Source organism: Lepidochelys olivacea, assembly GCF_965140295.1.
Source record: "Lepidochelys olivacea isolate rLepOli2 genome assembly, chromosome: 7".
Taxonomy (NCBI): Eukaryota; Metazoa; Chordata; order Testudines; family Cheloniidae; genus Lepidochelys; species Lepidochelys olivacea.
This window is the reverse complement of record NC_140417.1, coordinates 1,067,202-1,090,465: the sequence shown is the minus strand read 5'-3', so window position 1 is coordinate 1,090,465 and position 23,264 is coordinate 1,067,202. Positions and strand designations below refer to the sequence as shown.

Here is a 23,264-nt window from a genome sequence, read left to right as displayed (position 1 = left end):
GTCTAGGTCTCTCTATATCCTATCCCTACCCTCCAGCGTATCTACCTCTCCTCCCAGTTTAGTGCCATCTGCAAACTTGCTGAGGGTGCAATCCACACCATCCTCCAGATCATTTATGAAGATATTGAACAAAACCGGCCTCAGGACCGACCCTTGGGGCACTCCACTTGATACCAGCTGCCAACTAGACATAGAGCCATTGATCACTACCCGTTGAGCCCGACAATCTAGCCAGCTTTCTATCCACCTTATAGTCCATTCATCCAGCCCATACTCCTTTAAGTTGCTGGCAAGAAAACTGTGGGAGACAGTGTCAAAAGCTTTGCTAAAGTCAAGGAACAACACGTCCACTGCTTTCTCTTGATCCACAGAACCAGTTATCTCGTCATAGAAGGCAATTAGATTAGTCAGGCATGACTTGCCCTTGGTGAATCCATGTTGACTGTTCCTGATCACTTTCCTCTCATCTAAGTGCTTCAGAATTGATTCCTTGAGGACCTGCTCCATGATTTTTCCAGGGACTGAGGTGAGGCTGACTGGCCTGTAGTTCCCAGGATCCTCCTCCTTCCCTTTTTTAAAGATGGGCACTACATTAGCCTTTTTCCAGTCGTCCGGGACTTCCCCGATCGCCATGAGTTTTCAAAGATAATGACCAATGGCTCTGCAATCACATCCGCCAACTCCTTTAGCACTCTCGGATGCAGCGCATCTGGCCCCATGGACTTGTGCTTGTCCAGCTTTTCTAAATTATACTTGAGTGTATTGTATGCAGTCAGATCTTCAGGCTCTCATTGGAGTAGGAGAAGTTTGCTATCAAAGGAAACCAATGTTTTCATCACCTTTCTAGATCACTTTTGTTAGAGAAATAACTAGGCAAACAAAAGGAAGGCCTGTAATGATTCTACCCAATCTATTTTAGGTTTTAACATAGCACCTATCAACCTAGTACCTGAGTTGGCTCCTTGCTGAACCTCTCAGTGCAGGGAGGGGGAGGGTTTATGTCCACAGTGGGACTTCAGCAAGTGATGTAGAGTTGTGTATATATTGCAAGGGAACGCTCACTCCAAGAATTAGACAATTTTTATAGTAATTACGCATCACTATTGTAAAGTTAAATATGATGATGTATCAAGTTGTATCCCCACCAGTTTGACTATTGCAAGGACCCTCCTCTTTTCCCTAGCAATAGAGTGCACCTACCTACCCAAAAGTTTTTAGACTTTGCCTCCCCTGCCCTTTTGGATGCTGCAGTTTGTCCATAGATGATCAATCCAAAGTGATCTGAATCCTTAGAAAGGGAGACAAGGTAGCTCTTTGCTTAGCAACAATCTTTGCATTTTGCCCTTGATGGGTTAATCATGAGAAGAATATGAATTCTGATTGGCTAGCACACATCAAAGAAGTCGATTAATTTACAGAAAACACATTCAGTCATTCAGGTGAAAGGCCTTTGTTACCCTCTGTTACAGTTCTTCCTGACACTGGCCTTGTCTACACTGAAGATTTTCTGAAATTTTCCTACAATTGCTTTAGCACTGTTGCTGCTCTAGTGTAGACCATCTGCAGGCATTTCACCATCATCTCGTGTAGTCCTATTCTGAGCTGACAACATATTGGTAAAAATGCTAATAGTCAGTCTACAGTTCTCACCATTGCTAGCATCTCTGGAGTTGTACCAGTGCTAGGGTGATCAGATGTCCTGTTTTTAAAGGGACAGTCCTGTTTTGGGGGATTTTTTTCTTATATAGGCACCTATTACCCCCCACCCCCTGTCCTGTTTTCTCACAGTTGCTATCTGGTAACCCTAACCAGTGCTAAAGCAAGAGTGGGAGAATTTTTAAAAAATCTTTGTTAGAGACAAGGCCACTGAGGTTTTTCTAATGAAAGTAAGGTGATTTTAAGGGGTGAAGTACAAAGTCTCTTATTTTGCATTATGTCTTGCAATGTTTCATGTCTCATGATTTCCCTAACCTTTCTCATTTCTAATTGTTTTAGTATTGTTTGCATACCTATTTTATGCTCTCTGTGTTTCCATTTTAGTGAAGTTTTAAGCACCTTTATTTCCAATGTCAAAGAAAGCATTCAGGGGGTAAGTAAATCCAAATTCCACATTGTAGCCTTTATCTAAAATTGAATTGATGGTTCTGCATTAACCTGTAGGGTCCCTAGGGCATGAGCTCAGCTTCTGTGACCCTACAGTTTTCAGATCAATAGGGTGAGTTGCCCTTTACAATTCTCTTAAATTGGGAGACTCTTAAGAGCACACAAAGAATGAATACAGTGACCACAAACACCCTTACAAGCAAAACATCGTGTTTGTATTATAAGTGACATGCACACACCCATCTACACAACCTGAGAGAGCCCAAGCAATAGCCAATGCCATATTCATGCTCCCATACCCAGAGCAATTACAGAGTCTGGTGGGTCTCTCAACAGGCGGTCATGATAGAAAGGTAGTTCCTGCTGAGGCCTTCTCTCGGAGTCTTCCCACCCTTTCCCTTCCAGGGAACTGCTTGTTGTTCTGACTATGCCTGGGGGTTTCAACCGCCTTTTATCTATCTGTGCTTCCACACCCCATACATTTTGGCGTGCCCCACTTTCCAGAGGTTGTTCTCTTAGTTCCCATTTTTCCTATTTACATCTTATTAACATTTACGTACACATGTTCCCGTGGTAACCTGCAGTCAGAGCAGAATTTTCTGTGATGTTACAATCAGGTGTCTTGCAGTCTGGACAGATACATTGGCACATCTTTTAAAGTAATCTTATGGTTTCATTGGCATTGGGTCAGTCTTGCGTCATCTACTCATGTCAAGTCTCCTTAAGCATGAGGCCTAGTCTGGCTAAATTGAAATCTTACAGGACTTAACCTATAGGCCTTGCATTACAGCCTTACTTTACTTACGTACCTAGTACACACACATCACTCCTAAATACTTGTCAGTCTTATACTCCTATAATCCTACAATTTAAATCTATTAATCACACATTGATTACATACAAAATGACATATGACTGAACCATGACAATAGATAATACAATTAAATGAATTAATTAGCTATAAAGTCCAAAATAAAGAGGTTAGAAATATTGCTGTGCATTAATTTTATTTTTAGTTTAATACATTTGCCTTTTTGAATTACAATATTTTAAACTATAAATAAATACTCCTTTTTGATGCCGTTCCATTCAGTTTTCACAATTTATTGCAAATACTGTAGTGCAAATGAATAGATGACAGACCATTTATTTTCTTATTTGTCTTGGTTTTTGCAGTTGCAAACATGCTTCAACAAGTTTGAAGAAAGATTGGATTCAAGAAACAAATCAATTTTGGATTGCTTGGAAGCCGTTTCTAAGACCTGTAAGCACTTGCTATTTTTCTGTTAATAGCAGAGGACATTGTCAAACTGCCGAATGTTTTCTCCAAGCTGAGAGATAAGACTAGTAGGGCACTCTCACACCCTATAAGCTCATGGGTTTGTCTACACTCACGTTCTTTCCCTGTTGGAACCTTCATTCCCTTACCAATATTTGCCATCCCTGCACGTTGTTTGTTGCTATGTCAAGCAGAGTTCTGAAATGTTTTTTTTTTTTTTTAAACAGACAACCACTATGCACATCTTTGGTTCTGTGTAGATGATGATAGTTATTTGGATACTGGGAGCACTAATGACCCTTATGTCAGGGAAAAGGACATGTCATGCAAACAGATAGGGTGAAGACTGGCACAGTCCTCTTAGTTTCTTATTGTTTAACATAGGAACTCGTCGCCCAATCTCTAGTTGATTGTTAATTCTTGACCTAACCATCCACAGGTCCATACTTTCTTTAATATATTTTCATGAACTGGGTGAAGCCTTGTTATGGGTTGAGTTAAAACATTGTTCAAACTGATGTGTGTATGAGCTCTTCATTTAAGTCAGCTGTAAGAGACAGTTAAGGGGCCACACTTTAAACAAAGGCCTAGACTCTGCCCAGAAACTAGCACCGGGTGGGCAGAGGGTTCCACTGGGTTGTGACAGGATAGGGGTGTGTGAGAAAACACAGAAACTGAGATCAGACAAGAACAATGGGAGAAGCAAAGGCAAAAAGCAAGAAAGCCAATCAGTAGCCTGTGAGTACAGTATGACCCTGGGAAAAGCGAGAGAGAAAACCTTTGGGTCTATGGGCTAAAGACACTAGGGGCTACAAGCTAATCATAGAAGATCAGGGTTGGAAGAGACCTCAGGAGGTCATCTAGTCCAACCCCCTGCTCAAAGCAGGACCAACCCCAACTAAATCATCCCAACCAGGGCTTTGTCAAGCCGGGCCTTAAATACTTCTAAGGATGGAGATTCCACCATCTCTGTAGGTAACCCATTCCAGTGCTTCACCATCCTTCTAGTGAAATAGTGTTTCCTAATATCCAGCCTAGACCTCCCCCACTGTGACTTGACACCATTGCTCCTTCTCTCATCTGCCACCTCTGAGAACAGCCGAGCTCCATCCCCTTTGGAACCCCCCTTCAGGTAGTTGAAGGCTGCTGTCAAATCCACCCCTCACTCTTCTCTTCTGCAGACTAAATAACCCTGTTCCCTCAGCCTCTCCTCATAAGTCATGTGCTGCAGCCCCCTAATGGTTTTTGTTGCCTCCCCGCTGGACTCTCTCCAATTTGTCCACATTCTTTCTGTAGTGTAGGGCCCAAAACTGGACACAGTACTCCAGATGAGGCCTCACCAATGTCGAATAGAGGGGAACGATCACGTCCCTCGCTCTGTTGGCAATGCTCCTACTTATACAGACCAAAATGCCATTGGCCTTCTTGGCAACAAGGGCACACTGCTGACTCATACCCAGCTTCTCATCCTCTGTAATCCCCAGGTCCTTTTCTGCAGAACTGTCGCTTAGCCAGTCGGTCCCCAGCCTGTAGCAGTGCATGGGATTCTTCCGCCCTAAGTGCAGGACTCTGCACTTGTCCTTGTTGACCCTAATCAGATTTCTTTTGGCCCAATCCTCCAATTTGTCTAGGTCTCTCTGTACCCTATCCCTACCCTCCAGCATATCTATCTCTGCTCACAGCTTAATGTCATCCATGAACCTGCTGAGGGTGCAATACATTCCATTATCCAGATCATTAATAAAGCTGTTGAACAAAATCGGCCCTGGGACCAACCCCTGGGGCACTCTGCTTGATACCGGCTGCCAACTAGACATCAAGCCGTTGATCACTACCCATAGAGCCTGACAATCTGGCCAGCTTTCTGTACACCTTATAGTCCATTCATCCAATCCATACTTCTTTAACTTGCTGGCAAGAATACTGTGGGAGACTGTATCAAAAGCTTTGCTAAAGTCGAGGTATATCACGTCCACTGCTTTCCCCATATCTACAGAGCCAGTTATCTCGTCATAGAAGGCGATTAGATTAGTCAGGCATGACTTGCCCTCGGTGAATCCATGTTGACTGTTCCTGATCACCTTCCTCTCCTCCAAGGGCTTCAAAATGGATTCCTTGAGGACCTGCTCCATGATTTTTCCAGGAAGTGAGGTGAGGCTGTAGTTCCCTGTGGAGTGCGTTTAGATTAGAAACCTTTAGTTCAATAGAGAAGAATGGAGTTTTGGTATAAGATTATATAGGATTTTTCATCTGCACACTTACTTTGCTTTGGCATGTATTAGGCACTAGTAATAGTGGTGACTATGTTAAGACTAATTATTGTGGTGTGGGGAAACTACTTTATTTCCTAGCTTAATGACCTAGAAGATGTCAGCTGGTCAGTCACTATGGTTGTGTAGCACAGCAAAGCATTTCATTCACAACCCCCGGGGAAGAATCAAGCAGTATTTTATTCATATTTACAAATTAAAGAGTAAATGCAGTTTTTATTGACTTCCCTGTTTAGTGCAAGAGACTGCTCAGTCCCACTATGGATCAGTGCTGAATGCTCTAACAGACAAAAGCCAAATGGAGCAGATATTACTGGAGATGGAGAGGAGACTTGCAGCTGTAAGTTCAGAAATTCATCTGTTGTGCTGAATCTGGGTCCTGAATTTCTCCCATTTCTCTAAAAAATATTAACAAAATATTAGATTGTCTTCCTGTGCTAGGTTACGAAGATGAAAGTTACCATTCTAATAGAGGAAAATATGTATATTAAAATGCTAATTCTAGGCTAACTCTGCCATCTAGTAATCGTGCATTACGCTGCCCTGCAGGGATCCAAGCTGGGGTGTTGATCGTGATCTTTTGTTCGTCAGAATAGAAGGTGCCACTCTCAGAGTGCCATCAGCGTGGTGGTGGCCCCATTTCCCAATGCTATGGGAGCTGTGCTCTAGAAGGGCCGGGTTCCTGGCAGCTTGGAGAATGCTGGAGCGGTACGTCTCCGATAAAGAGGGTTGGGCGTGCTTCTCATGGAAAGTCAGGTCAGACAGGGCCTCAGGGAGAAAACAAGGGACTTAGAGGGAGCAAAATATGACTTGTCATAAAGGTGCAAGATTGAAATGTCAGACTTTAAGCTGCATAGGTGGAACTGCATTCCCAGAAGGGCCCCGCAGTATATGTTTGTGGCAAGCAATAAGCCACAGAAAGAAGTGGTATGTTGTCTTCATGACGATAGGGAGACATCACAGTGAATTAGAAATTCGCCCCATCCAAAGAAATGTTACCACCATATTGCTTTTTGAAAACATGGCTCTGTACAGAAATATCCAGACTGCTGATACTTGTGTTGATATGAAAGCTAAGTGGACCGTCTAAGATTTAATACTAAAGGCATTTTGATTTGAATGTTACTGTTGGAGTATTTAGTGGTTGTTGCCTAATATTTCTACTCTGCTGACTACTTTCCCCAGAAAGATATGGAGATTTTAGATGTGAAAAACAATTTACAGTTACTGAAGGAGAGTCTGGAACTACTAACATCTCAGCAGAATAAGCAACATCAGAAGCTATGTGAACAGTTAAATCACCTACCGTTCCCCAGCATCTTAGCTGAACTGCAGACATTCATTTCCACTTCCAGATTTCCCAGCTGCATAAAGGATAATGCATCCCAGACCTCTCCAGATATATTACAGGACCTCTGTCTCATCAGTCAAGAGAAAACATGCTGTCAGTGCTATCAGACCATGAGGGTTTGCAGAACGAGTTCATTTCAGACTCAGCCATGCACCATGACAATGGCAAATAGACATGGAGATTCCCATATGAAGAATCACATAGCTAAAGATGATACACACAAGAGTGATTTAAACACAGCTGCTGGAAGGGAGGTCAGTCTCACTACTACAGGTTTACGAGGCAAAGAAAACATGACTGTCCAAGAGATGAAGTCTGCTTTAGAAAAGCAACCCTCTGCTAACAATCCACCTTCTGCCTGCTGCTCCAGCACTGATGTTTTTGGGGATAGTCATGAGAAACATCAGCTGCTTACTCAAGAAATACATCAAGCCACACCTCTGAGGAAGGTAATCAGGAAGAACTCTAAGGGAATCAAAACTGTGACTCCTTCACAACAAAATCAGAGCCAACTTTGCCACCCTCCTGTACAAAACAATATGGCTGGACAAAGAGACGAAGACTTTGTCACAGACAACAGGATGCATATCACAGTTGTAGGAAACAGACTAAAAAAAGAAAAGTCCAAAAAACCCCGCCGGAGTAAATTAACAGTGAGGAAACAAATGTACGTTGCTAAGAAAAAAGGAGACCTTTCCAAGTGTCCTGACAGTGGTCTGAAAAAAAAAATGACCAGCAGATGGATGGAGTCGGAGGATTCCAGAAAAAATTACTCTCCCACAGATACAGTTATGCTTCATTCAGAGAACTCTGGCCCAGGGTCTTCAGCTCCCAGTCACCAAAAGCTAAGCAGGGCCCAACACAGAAAGAAAGAAAACTCCTTGCCGGTGCTCCACTCCCATGAAAACCTGGAATGGCTTGCAGCCAAGAGGAAGGAAATACTGGAAAATAAGAGGAGAGAGGATATTTGCAATACCAAACGGACTCTCTGTTTCTGCGATTGCTCTCCCTGGGAGAGTAACATAAAGGGTGAAAACCAGATGAGCTGGTTCAGTCTCCCAAGCACCATGGCTTCTAATAAGTCAAGTCTTTCTTTCGCCCCTGCCCAGCATAAGAATACAACATTTTGCTCCTTAGTTTTTGACAGTGATTATTCTGATTGACATTTTCTGTTTGATTTTCCCGATGTATAACAGAAGTGTGGCTAGTTCAATCCATTTTTTCTTTAGGTCTGTTGGCTTTTTAATTTCTCAAGTTCTGTCACTCTTTAGACATTGCACATAACTGACCATATGGCACCTTGGAGCCTTGTATGGAGGGACAAGTCTTTTTCATACACATGGCAGCCCCCTCTGGCAATATACAGGATGTACTCATACCTAAATTACATTGGAATGTCATTGGCAAGCTTTGTGTATTGTAAATGATAATATGTTGCTGTATTCTGTCCAGAAATGAGGTCTGAGGCAAGGATTCCCATTCACCTGGGCAAGCTGACGTGCTCTTTTTTTATTTTTATATTTTGGTGTCTTCCTGCTCTTAACAGAAATGCCATAGTTTTCTAATTGCTGTCATCTTTGCTTAGCAGAAGAGGGTCTGTGATGCTTGCCTAAATTTCCACTAGCGAGAACACTGCTAGCAGGCTATGGGGCACAGAAACACAGCTGAGTCTATTGTTACTATATCTAGAAGTGGAATCTATTTTAAACTTTTAAAGACATGTAATACAGTGTCTGTGGCCTGGGGCTTTAATTCCAGTTTTTCATTCTTTCTCTTTAGAGTGGTTCAGATGGCGAAGGGCCTGAATTCTGGTACCATGGAAATGAATGGGAATTCTTATGATTGACTTCACACAGTTAAGATTAGCCCTAAGTCTTTTGCTCTATTCTGGGTAAATGTACCTTTTGTGTGAAAAAAGAACCCTAATATCTTGTGTTCACCAAATATAGCATTTCTTCTCCTTTCAGGCTTATTTCTCTGGTCACTTTCTTCAGTTTCAGTCTCATTTTTTTCTCATCTGCATCTCTTAGCTAATCAAGATCTTCATCTTATGTGTTTCTAGTGTATTAGGGCCTCAAAGAAGAGCCTAGAAAGGTGGCACCCGTAAAACAAGATACCAAGAAAAACCATTGGTTCTGTCTGTTTTTGTTTAAAAGACTTACGTATTTCTGATTAATGGTGATTTCGAATTCATAGATTTTAAGGTCAGAAGGGACCATTAGGGTCACCAGTTCTGAGCACCAGCATAACACAGGCCATAGAATTCCACCTGGAGAATCTTGCCTCAAGCTCATAGCTTGATGGAACTACAGCAGCTCCTGTAGAAAGACATCCAGTCTCGAGTTTAAGTTTTGATCACTTAAAGTAATTTTATTCTATTGATCACAGAATCAGGTTTGCTCTGACAAATGAAACACTTCAATATTTAGGAAAGAGATCTGCTGTCATGAATATAAATGGCCTCATTTTGTCATTCCAAAATAAAAAGACCTTGTTTATCTATTACTTGATTATCAAGTCCATTTCTTCATGAATGTCAAATTTCTGTGTAATGATTTCAGGGGATAGGCTCATATGCTTGTATTGCTGTGGGTTAACAGGCAGATGCTGTTTAGCTAGTTTGTCTCCTACAGAGGATATAATTGGGATAATTAGTTTTATTCAGCTTGTCTGATATTTAACGAAGAGGGATAACATCACTCTTTATAACTCTGTAACGTAAGATTCTGTGTTAATGCTCTTTGGTGAACGTGACAGGTGACATTTTCAATCAGTGTGGCAGGATCCTCTGAGGAACTAACATGTCTCAGAGAGTGACAGCAACAGAAAAGATTAAGCGAGTCTCCAAGGTGTGAGTGCTGCAGTGGGGTGGGCATGCATACCCCGCAGCCAGATGCACCCTACGGGCGAGGTTACTACACGGAGGGCACCATTTTATACAGAAATGAAATGGCAACCTCCGCTCAGCGTGGCTTAGCACACACCATACGTGTGAGGTCACACCGGCGGGGCAGAGTGCACACATCCACAGACACCGCTGCTACCCAACGGACAGTCGCACTACCACAGGGCTCAGTTTGATCAGTTGCGTGAGGCCGACGTGGTGCTCAGTCAAGAGGTTAATCTTCGTTGCTGCGGTGTCACCGTGGACACCAAGTGTTAGCACAGCAGCTGCACTAATTCAGTTGTCCTTCCCAGTGTAATCCCACAGTGCTTCTGCACTCTTCAGGGATGCTTTGACTCCTGGAGCATTGACTATCATCTGTCAAGCTGAAGTCATCTCCATCTCAACGTCTTCCTCCTCCAGGTATGGCAGCATCAGAGGTAGTACTCAGCTGCTCTCAGCTCCGCAGGGTACCCGTAACACCCAGATTAAAAGGGCCCAAGAAGGACAATAAAATATAACTGTAATAACATAGATTAAGACATTTCCTTTCTGCCTCAGGGATTCTCCTGAGAAACACGCAGGGATTGCCATTGCTGTCCACCTGCTGCTGCAGCATCTCCACACATCCAAGATCTGAAAAAAAGAAGAGGGTCATTAGCTAACAGACACACTGCAAAGCTCTCCCTCATGCAGTGAGCACGGTCCATCCTGGGTACTGAATGAGGCAGAGGTCCGCTGGGATAAATAGGATGTGATCGTGTAATTCAAAACAGTATCATATGCACAGACACAAAGCGGCTGGATTAAGGTGGCACAGGCGAACTTAATTCTGGCATTTCCTAACTTTTGGATGATTAAAGGAACATTAAGGTTGCGGAGTCAATGTGATTTTTCTGGTGCGTAGTGTGGCATTATAATGCAATAAATACCCTAGACAATACTCAAATTATATATGCCCTCAGGTGACACCACTGGCCTCCCAATGGTGCTCTCACCCATTTAAAATCCCCCTGGAAAAGGGATGCCATGCTTGGAAGGCTACTGCAGTAGCTGGGGGAGGAAATGAGATTGGAGCCATTTTATAAACCATGTGAGTATCATCAAGGGTGTTTGCTGCATTCCTCAGTGTCCTGAGCATTACATAGCACTTGCTGTATTCAAATCACAGCTCCTCAGTGCTCAGCACTGATGCAGGTCAGACACTATGTATGAACTCGGGGCCTCACACACCACTGGGGCGAAGCTCTAGCTCAATCAGAGCTAGCACCTGGGGGTGGAATTTACTCCTCAGTTCAGCAGTGTGATCATTGGATCACCAATTAAACTTCCCTGGAATAACCCTGAGGGGCAAAGCTGTACCTAATGCATAGATTGGGAAGGGGATGAGAAAGATTGGCAGGCTTCTGAGAGTCAGAGCCAAGAGAGCCCTTCTGCTCCTTTCTCTTCTCTAGCCACAAAGCACTCGGAGAGCTCGTCAAACACCTTGTGCAATTTATTTACAGCATTCTCACCATTGCCCTTACAGATGGGTGCAGCTCTGTAATTGCACATATGCACAGGTGCCGACTCCCTGGGTGCTCTGGGGCTGGAGCACCCACCGGTGGCCCTGCCAATAAGCTCCTGCCCGCTGCGATCAGCTGTTCAGCGCCATACAGCGGTGGGTGAGGGGCGGGATGCGCTCAGGGGAGGGGTGGGGCAAAATAGGGTTGGAAGAGGCAGGGCAGGGGCAGGAAAAGGTGGGGTGGGGGTCTTGGGTGGAGTGGGGGCAGAGCGGGGGTTGAGCACCCCCGAGGAAATGACAAAGTCAGCACCTGTGCCCCTTAGCTCACTCTGCCACGGAGGGGGGAGACAGAAGGGATCTTCCCCCTGAGAGAGAGCTCTCCTAGCTCTGACTCTCAGAAGCCTGCCAGTCTGTGTCCTCCTGCCAGGGGTGCTGGTTCTGGGGGTGTGGCAGCACCCCCTGGCTTGAAGTGGTTTCCATCATAGACAGGGTTTGCAGTTTGGTTCAATGGCTCTCCCCATCCCCATTATAAAAACTTCCAATGTGTCTGTCTCCCACTGAGGGCTTCCTTCCTGGGCCTTCTGTGCTTTCTGGGCTAATAGGTTAATTAGCCTTGTAGCCGATCCCCAATCTGTCAATTGGGCACAGCTTTGCAGTTTAGGGTTACTCTGGGGCGACTTAACTGGTGATCCAGTGATCCTTAGGCTCCGTCTCCAGAAGAAACAGTGCAGCTGCACTGCTGTAGCGCGTCAGTAGAGACACTCCCTACAGCCGGGGTGGGCAAACTTTTTGGCCTGAGGGCCACATCTGGGTATGGAAATTGTATGGCGGGCAATGAATGCTCATGAAATTGGGGGTTGGGGTGCAGGAGGACATGAGGGCTCCAGCTGGGGGTTCAGGCTCTGGGGTGGGGCTGGGGATAAGGAATTGGGGGTGCAAGAGGGTGCTCCAGTCTGGGACCGAGGGGTTCGGAGGGCGGGAGGAGGATTAGGGGTGGGGCAGAGGGATGGGGCACAGGAGGAGGTTGGGGGGCAGGCCCTGGGCACCTCCCGCAGCTTACCTCCCGCAGCTCCCAGAAACAGGAGCATGTCCCTCCTCCAGCTCCTAGGCAGAGGTGCGGCCAGGTGGCTCTGTGCGCTGCCTTGTGCGCAGGCATCGCCCCTGCAGCTCCCATTGCCTGAGGTTCCCGGCCAATGGGAGCTATGGGGGTGGGGGCAGCGTGCGGAGCCCCCTGACTGCCCCTACGCGTGGGAGCCAGAAGTGGGAAGTGCTGCTGCTTCCGGGACCCTTGTGGAGTGGGGCAAGACCCGAACCCCGCTCCCTGGGGCTGGAGCGCCGGAGCGGGGCAAACCCCAGACCTCGCTTCCCAGTGGGAGCTCGAGGGCCGGATTAAAATGTCTGGAGGGCCAGAAGTGGCCCCTGGGCTGTAGTTTGCCCACCTCTGCAGGACAGCGACAGGAGGGGTTCTCCCATTGCTGTGATTAATTCACCTCCCTAAGAGGCGGTAGCTAGGCTGATGGAAGAATTCCTGTTGACCTAGTGCTGTTTGCACTGGGTGTTAGGTCAACTTAACCGTGTAGCTCAAGGGGGGGTAGATTTTTCACACTCCTAAGCGACCTAGCTGGGTCGACCTAACTTTTTAGCGCAGACCTGGCCAGACAGATGCCCTCTCCTATCCTTCCACACAGCTAAAACTATCATCATCGTGTGTCCCACTTACTGCAACATTCCTCTCTCTGGCCTTGACAAATGCAGCCTTGCCCCACACATCTCTATTGAGAATGCTGCTGCGAAGACCATTCTCTGTTCCTGTCTCTTTGACCATGTCACCCCTCTCTTTGCACTCCTCCGTAGGCTCCACCTTTCTGTCACATCAAACATGAGCTACTCGTCTTCGTTTTCAAAGCCCTGCTTGACCTATCACCTCTCATTTACTACTGAGAGGCCAACGCCTGCTTCCGATAGGCCCATGCTGCCAACCTCCATCTCCCACTGATTACATTTTCAAATAAGAATCTTTGTGCTTTCTCTCCTGCTCCCCTCACACCTGGGAGGAGCTCCCCATAAACATCAGCAATCCTCCTTGAAGTCCCTCCTAAAAACTCTCCTTTGCCATGAGGCCTACAAAAAGTTTGACAGAGGTTAGGCCACTGGTTGCTGAAACCACTACCTGTCATGCTGACCAATATGTCTCATTGTTTCCTTGTACTCTCTCTGCAGTCTGTCTGCATCCATCTGTTGTCTCTTGGCCTATACTGTAAGTTGTAAGCTCCCTGAGGCAGGGAACATCTTTTGTTCTGTGTCTGTACAGTGCCTAGTGCAGTCCTGGCCCATCCATGACGGGATCCTAGGTGCTACGGCAGTACAAACAACAACAGTCACAGTGACAGAGCAGGAATGCGAGGTGGAGGTAGGTGGGGCCAAGATCTCCTCTTGTTCCTCATATTTCTTAGCTTTTCTGAGAGAGACAGGTGGGTGAGGGAATATCTTTTACTGGACCAGCTTCTGCTGGTGAGAGAGACCAGCTTTCGAGTCAGTCAGCATTATCACTACTCAGACAAGACTCTGTTTTGCGATAGGAAGAGTGCTCTGCATCTTGGAATGTTACGTTTCATTCATCTACATGCTGGAAACGAATCTTCTCCAGGAGGCAGGCTTGGGTGGAACGAATTGCTTGACGTGCCTTCCGTTGCATCACTGCAGTTGAGTTGGACGACGGCTTTGCTGAGCTGCAGGGCTGAGGCTGCATGGCCATGCTGGCTGAGAACACAGAAAGGCAGCTTTATCCCAGACTACATTTTGCAGTATGAAAACTTCAGATGGGTTTTTAACCAATAATTAAAATTCAGGGTGTACACAAGCTTATACTTAGTCCTGCTTCAGTTCAGGGGCTAGATGACCTACTACGGTGCTTCCAGCCCTACGTTTCTATGATTTCTACTGTGGTGGGTTTTTTACCCTCCTTTGCACAGCAGTGGTGCCTTGGAGATTCTTCACTGTTGTTTTTCACTTTTTCCTCTATGTTTTAGTTTCTTTAGAGTCTGGTTTTGTTTGTTTCGGGTTTTTGTTGTTGTTGTCGTCTTTGTAATTCAACATTCATTTTATACTTTTGACTTCTTTGCGCAAATCTTAGGGTTTTCCCCTCTTTTTTCTCAGCCCTCAGTGTCTGGATTTCTATACAGATCAGTGTCTAGGTTTCAGTTTATTACTATTTTTTCCTCTCCCTTTTAAATCCCTTTCTTTATTCATAGATCTTTAAGACTAGAAGGGACCATTATAATCCACTAGTCTGACTTCCTACTTAAGAGGCCAGAGAACCTCACCTAGTAAATCTGGCATCAAGACCATAATTTGTCAGAGTTAGAAAGATACCAAGTGTAGATTTAAAGATTTCAAGCTACAGAGAATCCATCATATTCCTTGCTACATTGTTCCAATGGTTTAATTACCTTCAGTTAAAAAAATTGGGTTTTATTACTATTCTGAATTTGTCTACCTACAACTCCCAGCCACTGGAGCTCCTCATGTCTTTTCCTGCTAGATTAAACCACTGTTTACTATTCAGTATCTTTCCTGTTGTGACAGAGCTCCGACCTTGTCCCCGTGGGTCCCGCGCTTCCAGGCGGTTTATGCTGCTTCAGAGGCTCACTGCAACCCTCCACCTAGCCCTTCTCTCTCTAGGGCCAGGGATACAGTCTACTGAGCCCTTTTCATCATCATCCAGCAATGGAGGTTGGTGAGAGAGTTCCCACAGTCTCTGTTGCTTCTACGGCCTCATGCCAAAACAGTTTAGCCTCCTGTCCTGACAGGGGCCTGTTTTCCCCTCCCAGGAGGTGTTTCTGTAGTGGTGGGTTGGGGGAAACCTGGCCCCACGCCCTACTCCGGGTTCCAGCCCAGGGACCCTAATGATAGCAGCTGTTGGCAGACAACCTTTTAGTGCCAGAGTTGCTACATTTCCCTGGGCCACTTCCCCACAGCTCTCCTGCTTCTCCCTTCTTTACCCTTACCTTAGGGCTCCCTTACCAATGACTTGAGGGTGTCTTCATTAACCAGCCCTTCAGCCGCACTTCTTCTCCTTGGGTCCCCCCACCTGACTAGAGTGAGCCCTTTTATATTATCAGAGGGGCCTTAATTAGAGTCAGGTGGTCACATTAGCTTAATGGCCTCACCTGACTCTTTGCAGGTTAATTGGAGTCAGATATTCTCATTAGCCTGGAGCAGCCCCTGCTCTGGTCAGTCAGGGAACAGAAAACTGGTAATCCAGTGGCCAGTGTATCTGCCTTCTGCTACTCTGCTGTACCCAACTGGCCTGGGTCTATCACACTATATAGATTCTTGTTGACCATGATCAAGTTGCCTCCTTTTCAGATTTCTCCTGGATAAACTAACTGGATCAAGCATCTCAAGTCTCTCACTCGAATGCCTGTTTTCCCGACTTTGAATCAATCCTTTAGCTCTCTTCTGACTCCTTTTTGGAAGGGTGGACACCAGAACTAGACATAGTATTCCAGTAATGGTCTAACTAATATCATATACAGTGGTAATGCCACCTCCCTACTGCTATGTGGTATTCCCCTGTTTATGTATATCAGGCTGGAGTTAGCACCCTTATCAACAGCATGGCCCTGGGGGCTCATGTTCAGCTGGTTATCTGCCATGATCCCTAGGTTGTTTTCAGTGTCACTGCTTTCCAGGATACAGTCCCCCATTTTGTAAGTGTGACCTGCATTCTTTGTTCTTTGACGTATGACCTTGCATTTCGTTATGTTAAAATGCATTTTGTTCAAATGAGCCCACATGACCAAGTAAACCAGGTTGGTCTGTGTAACTGGCCTGTCCCCAACAATATTTACCACTCCACCAATTTTAGTGTCATCTCCAAACTTTACCAGCAATGAATTTATATTTTCTTCTAGATTATTGTTAAAGATTTCTTCTAGATTACTGATAAAGATTTTGAATACCACATCGCTGAGAACAGATCCCTCTGGGACCCCACCAGAAATACTCAGTTGGATGATGATTCTCCATTTACAATTACTTTTCTGAGATCTATCCATTCACCAGTTTTTAACCCATCGTATAGATGCTATAACTGATTTTCAGTAGTGCTAATTTTTTAATCAGACTCTCACGTGCAACGAAGTGCAGTGTTTCATAGACGTCTGTTAGGCCACCACCGTTACCTGTCTCAGCCAAATGTGCAATCTTCTTCGGAAAGAATCAGGTTTCTTTAACAAGACCGATTCGCCATAAAACCATGTTGACTGGCGTTAATTATGCTGCCAGCCTCTATTTCTTTACTGAGTGCATCCCAGATCGGCCTTCCCATGATTTTGCCCAGGACTGGGGTTGAACTAACTAGCCTATAACCTTAATTCTCTGGTCTGGTTGTTCAGTTTCACTCTTTTTTCTCTTGTGCATCTCTTGGCTAGTCAAAAGGAAGATCCTTTTCCCCCCTTCCCACAGCTCTGTAGCCTTGTCCTAACTACAAACAAAGAAAGGATTGCTGTAGTTGGGAATAAAGTATATAAAACTGTTAAGCTCCAAGTTTGGGATCCCAATTTCCATGTATTTTCTAAAAGGATTAAAAATTATTTCACTCCTGTGTTGACAAGCTGTAAGTGATCTTGAACTGTGGGATGGAACAACCTATGAAATCACTGTAGTAGGAAAGGCCAGGACTAGCAAAAGATTTGGATTAAAGGCAAGTCTGTGCTATAACTGGACCAGTCCATAGAGTTCATTCATTTGCTGGTAGGAAATTCCTCTTAGATAATAACAGCAATACCCTGGTCCTAGCCATTTGTCAATGCACAGGGATTAAGGGTATGTCTACACCACCAATGAAGGTGTAACTGTAGTGCAGGGAGGCATAGAATCATAGAACCATAGCTTTAGAAGGGACCACTGTCATCTAGTCTATCCCACAATGCTAGCTAGATACCCATTTAGCTAGTACAGGTAACAAAAGTCACATAGCCATTGTGGTGTGGGCTAGTTGCCTGAGTACACGCCCATACCCTGGGTCCCTGCCAGGCTGGTATTGGGGCACATAAGGGTCAGGGGCCAGCTAGTGTTCCCACCAAGCCACAGGCAGCCCCACAGCAGCACAGTCAGGACGTGCCGCCCACAAGCCCCAGAGTGACCGTGTCTTTCAGCCCTCTGGCCAAGCGCCCTATGTAACCCCAGGGGTTAGCCCAGGAAGCTGTTTGGGTAACCACATAGACTTTGCTCTGCTGTGACTTCAGACCTCACCTTGTCTCCTGATCTCAGCCTGACTCTGCCCCTGACTCCGGCCTGGCACTATCTCTGAGCCCTGCTCTCTGTGCCAGGCCTGGCGCTGTCTCTGAGCCCTGCTCTCTGATCCCAGCCTCGCTGTTTACCAAACCTGGCTCTTGCGATTCCTCCAACTGCTGCTCAGCGAGTACCATCCCTGATGTGCAGACCCCAGCCAGCTGTGACTTCTAGGCCAGACCACCTACGCCCCACTCCGTTACAGACTGGCTAGCCTGCAGTGAAATCCCTGCCACCATGTCCTCCGTGTTATCCGTGCTCGCTAGGTGAGAGCTAGCCCAGGTGTGTCTGCCCGTACTACTCCTCTACCTTCATTTGTGGCGTAGCCCTGCCCTAAGCTGCCGTATTCTGATCACTGAGCTAAATACCAGGTGTTTGCTGCATGTGAGGAGGGGGCCCGTTGGCTTCAGAGTCTATGAAAGGGCGATAGCATGGCAGGGCAAATAACGCCCCCATGAAGCTCTCACGGTGGAGATGAGCGCTCACAAACTTTCCTTTCAAGCTGGTGTTAAACACTGGTGTGTGGAGATGTGCTGGGTACATGCATCAAATGCCCTGGATGCGAGGCCAGCTCTTTCACTACTTGGGATGACATGAATAGTAGAAGGGGCAAAGGATGAACTCATGCCTGGAAGGTACTGTAGCAATGTAGTCTGGATCTCCTGGCTTCCAAGGGACTCGACTCGGCTGGTCTGTCCTGCCGGGCTGCGCATATTTAACAGGAAGGCCAGCGTTCCAACACGTGTGATGCTGCAAGTGGCTGCTCTAGCAGGGGCTCTCTTGGAACAGGTGCCTCCTTGCCCCCAGCCCCCTGAGTGCGCGGTGGGCTGATGAGGTCAGGGTGGCTTAGCAGGTGTCACAGAAACTTGGTGGAATTAGGATAATCAGTGGGCTGTGGTCATACCAGGGTATAATATATACAGGAATGACAGAGTCGGGTGTGCTGTTGGGGGAGTGGCATTATGTTAAAGAAAGCAGAGAGTCAAATATGATAAACAATTTATATCAAACAAACTGAACCACAGAATCTATGGATAGAAATGTGATGTGTGAATAAAGAGCATTGCGGCAGAAATACGCTACTGACCCCCGACCAGGATGGTGACAAAGCACCCCATCGCTGTACCATTTAACTAGACAGAGATGAGGATCCTGGTTAGATAGAGATTGAAAGGAGCTGTCAAAAGGGTTAAATGCCTGCAAGCAGCATGGGGGCTATTTACAAATGCCATAATATAGGATCAGATGAAATGTGTACCCTAAACCAGGAAGGACAATAAGAGGACCAAAGGAGTGCCACTGTGGCTAAACAGCAGAGTAATAGATGCCACTGGGGCAAAAGGCATCCTTTAAAATGTGAAAGTCCGATCCTAGTGAGGATTGTAAGAAGGAGCACAAACTCTGGCAGTCTGAGTGTAAGAGGATAATACAGCAGGCCAAGAAAGAACTTGAAAACAACTTGCTAAAGAAAAGATGTAGCACAAAAGGGTAAGAATGTTTTTAAGCACGTCAGAAACAGGAAGCCTGCCAAACAGGCACTGGGGCCGCTAGACAGCCAGGATGCTAAAGGAGCACTCAAGGAAGACAAGGCCATTGCAGAGAAGCCAAACTAATTTGTTGCCTTGGTCTGCACTGCAGAGGATGTGGGGGAGATCCTACATCAGAGCTATCCTTTTGGGGAGACAAATCTGAAGTACTGACCAATAGAAGAGGTGTTAGAACAAACTGATAAATTAAACAGTAATAAGTCACCAGGCCCAGATGGGATTCACACAAGAATCATAGAATCATAGAATATCAGGGTTGGAAGGGACCTCAGGAGGTCACCTAGTCCAACCCCCTGCTCAAAGCAGGACCAAACCCAACTAAATCATCCCAGCCAGGGCTTTGTCAAGCCAGGCCTTAAAAACCTCTAAGGAAGGAGATTCCACCACCTCCCTAGATAACCCATTCCAGTGCTTCACCACCCTCCTAGTGAAAAAGTTTTTCCCAATAGCCAACCTGAGTTCTGAAGGAACCCAGCTATGAAGTTGCAGAACTACTAACTATGGTATGTAACCTATTGCTGAAACAAGCCTCTGTACCAGATGACCGGATAGTTAATGTAACACAAATTTTTTAGAAGGGCTCCAGAGGCTATCCTGTGCATTACAGGCCAGTGAGCCTAACTTCAGTACTGGGAAAATTGGCAGAAGCTATAGTAAAAAACAGAATTGTCAGACACAGAGATGAACATAATTTGTTAGGGAAGAGTCAACATGGCTTTTGTAAAGGGAAATCCTGCCTCACCACTCTACTAGAATTCTGTGAGGGGGTCAATAAGCATGTGGACAAGAGTAAGTGAGCTGTAGCTCATGAAAGCTTATGCTCAAATAAATTGGTTAGTCTCTAAGGTGCCACAAGTACTCCTTTTCTTTTTGCCAATCAATATTGTGTACTTGGATTTTCAGAAACCCTCTGACCAGGTCCCTCACCAAAGGTTCTTCAGGAAACTATGTAGTCATGGGACAGGAGGGATGGTCCTCTCATGGATCAGTAACTGGTTAAAAGATACAGGAAACAAAGGGTAGGAATAAATGTTTGGTTTTCACAATAGAGAGAGGTAAACAGCAGGTCCCCCAAGGATCTGCACTGCGACTTGTGCTGTTCAGCATATTCATTAATGATCTGGAAAAGGGAATGACCAGTGAAGTGACAACATTTGCAGATGATACAAAATTATTTAAAATAGTTAAATCCAAAGCTGACTGCAAAGAGCTACAAAGGGATCTCACAAAACTGGGTGACTGGGCAAAAAACTGGCACATGAAATTCAAGGTGGATAATGCAGAGTGCATAGCAGTGGTTAAAAAGGCAAACGGAATATAAGGAATTATTAGGAAGGGGATTGAAAATAAGGCAGAAAATATCATAATGCCACTATATAAATCCATGGTGTATCCAGACCTTAAATACTGTATCTGGTTCTGGTCACTCCATCTCTAAAAGGATATAGTGGAACTGGAAATGGTTCAGAGAATGGCAACAAAGATGATCAAGAGCTTCCATACAAGGAAAAATAAATAAGACTGGGAGTGTTCATCTTGGAAAAGAGACGACTAAGGGGAGATATGATAGGGGTCTATAAAATCATGACTGGTGTGTTAATTGAAGAGAGAAATGCTATTTACCCTTTCCTGCAATACAACAACCAAGGATCACCTGATGAAATTAATAGGCAGCAGGTTGAATACAAACAAGAGGAAGCACTTTTCCACACAACATACAATTAACCAGTGGAACTCACTGCCAGAGGAAGTTGTGAAGGGCAGAAGTATAACTGGGTTCAAAAAAGAACTAGATAAGTTCATGGAAGACAGGTCTCTCGATGGGTATTAGCCAAGATGGTCAGGGATGCAACCCCATGCTTGAGGCCATGCTAAAACTCTGACTGCCAGAAGCCAGGAGGGGAAGCCTGGTGGATCATTCCAGCTGCCTTGTTCTGTACACCCCTGTACACCCTCTGAAGCTCTGGCAGTGGTCTCTGTCAGAGACAGGATACTGGCCTAGATGGACCATTGGTTTGACCCAGTATGGCCGTTCTTAGGTTCTTATGCTTTGAGGGCACATATAGCTGTACGACTTTTACATTAGTGTGGAGCCCTCAAATAAATGTAATTGGTGGAATTATTTTGTATTGCAAAACATTCTATTTCAAAGTGATTTTGGCTGTTGAATCAGTATTTGTTTTATTGTTGTTACATTTTGGTTAAAGGAGGCGCCCTCTTTAAGAACAGGCGGGGCACTGGGTTGCAGAGGGAGTCTGAAGGAGGCGGAGTACCATGTGGAACATTTTGCCCTTGCCACTCCAAAAAGGTCAGGACTTAGTTTAATTGACTCCTCTTTCCAGACAGCAGCCTGGTGCTTGAAAGTGCAACATGAGCTCTAGCTCTTCTTGGCGGACGGGCTGCTTGAAGCTTTTGCTCACGCACTACAGGTCGCCTTTCACGCGAAGCCCCCAGTCAGAACCCCGCCCAGCTCACTAGCCTTCCAAGCTGTCCCATCTCATGGAGATTTGGTGCCCCTGTATGAGATGAGTTTGGTGGGGCTCAGCTCCAGGTTTATTCACACGGCTTCACCACCAGGCTTTGTACTAATAACAGTGGTGCATATTTGTCAGCCTAGTGGCGTGACGCTGCCCGCAGGCAGACGGTGGGCAGAGGGGCCTTTTTAAGGTCCACATCCTCCTGCTTTTTGGCCCCATTTGCTGCAGCTGCCTGTGCGGGGCACTGTGGCTAAGCACAGTGGGGCTGGCAGTCATTCCCCTCCTGTCAAGCTGTGGCCCGGTGAGGCTCTGTGCATGAGGCGAGTCAGGGTGCAAGTGTAACCCACACACATCCTGGGTGGGGTGCTCTGACCCCTCTGGTCTGCTACAGCCTGAGCTTTGTGCTATGTGGCTTTTCGCTCATGCAGTAGAGGCTCCTGCATTTAGCTCCAGAGGTCCCAGGTTCAGTCCCACTCACTGACGGCTGGGGTCTGTCGGTGTTACACAAGGCAGAATCTTGGGGGTCAGAGGGAGGCTGAGGGCTAGTAACTGGCTGCAGCAATGCTGCCCAGGGGGGGTCCTGCTGGGCACCTTGTTGTGAGGTCAGGGTGGGATCACGTTGAGGTTTGGCCCTCCTTCCTACCTACACGTGCAGCTGATAACTTCACTGGGGCCGTGCATCTGCAGAGACCTCACTTGCCTATTGCTTAATTGCCAGTTGAAGTGACACTGGGATTATGTTTCCATGGTAATATGTATGTCAGTGCTGTTATTTTGGGGGTAAGAATGTCTGTAGAAAGGAAAACAAAGTAAGAAACCTTGTCAGGTTTGTCAGGTTTAGAAAGTTTTCTGCTATTGAATGTAAAGAAAATGTTACCAAACATTTCCCACTTCTCCCCTTTTCCCCATTTCCCACTTTTCCTCTTCTCCCCTGCCCTTACACACTGGGGTGAAACCCCTGGGTCACGTGTTCTCGTGGCCTCCATGCTGGAAAGCCCAGCAACTGACTCCAAACTCTGCCTTGCAATCCAGAGTACAAGCTAGAGCCTTACAGTGCACCTTCACTATAGTGCCCTTTGGCTGTAATGAACCGAACCGGGTCCCTGAATCCCAGCCACCACTCTGACAACCCCACCCCCGCCGCCTGGGGCTAACGTTTTGATTGTCCTTTCACTATAAGGAACAAAAGGCTTGGACCCGACAGGTTCTTTATAACAAGGGTGTTCTGTGCTTGGTATGAGGCCATCCAGTCCCAGTCTAGAGGACTACACAAACCAGTCCCTGCAAAGCCCAGGGGGCTGCGTCCTGGGAGAAGGTGGAACACCTGGAAAAACAATGTGAGTTGCTGCAGAGAAGACAGAAGAGCTGAGCACCTGTCATTCCCACCATCCTCTGGGGGAGCTGGGCTCAGCGCCTCTGAAAAGCAGGCCAGTGATAACTCAATGCTGTGCTGTTAGCAGGGATCACTGGAGATGACCCAAATGTTTGTCAATTGATTACTAAGCATGCAGGCAGCTGTCTGCAAAGGGTGGGAGTGCGTGAACTTCATTTC

General features: G+C 46.0%; 1 protein-coding gene across 2 annotated transcripts in view; it reads left to right on the top strand.

Annotated features, from left to right (window-relative positions):
- The window catches only part of IHO1 (interactor of HORMAD1 1), a 47,946-nt gene extending 37,219 nt beyond the window's left edge, over positions 1 to 10,727 (top strand). Inside the window, exons 5-8 of one of the 2 annotated variants that reach the window (XM_084634694.1) lie at positions 2,041 to 2,089; positions 3,280 to 3,367; positions 5,889 to 5,992; positions 7,008 to 7,130. In XM_084634694.1, the coding sequence (XP_084490820.1) occupies positions 2,041 to 2,089; positions 3,280 to 3,367; positions 5,889 to 5,992; positions 7,008 to 7,031 (265 nt within the window). In that variant the 3' untranslated portion in view covers positions 7,032 to 7,130. Of the gene's footprint in view, positions 1 to 2,040; positions 2,090 to 3,279; positions 3,368 to 5,888; positions 5,993 to 6,841 lie in introns of those variants that run through there. The other variant, XM_084634693.1, reaches the window with a different exon arrangement.
- The last annotated feature ends 12,537 nt before the right edge of the window (positions 10,728 to 23,264 follow it).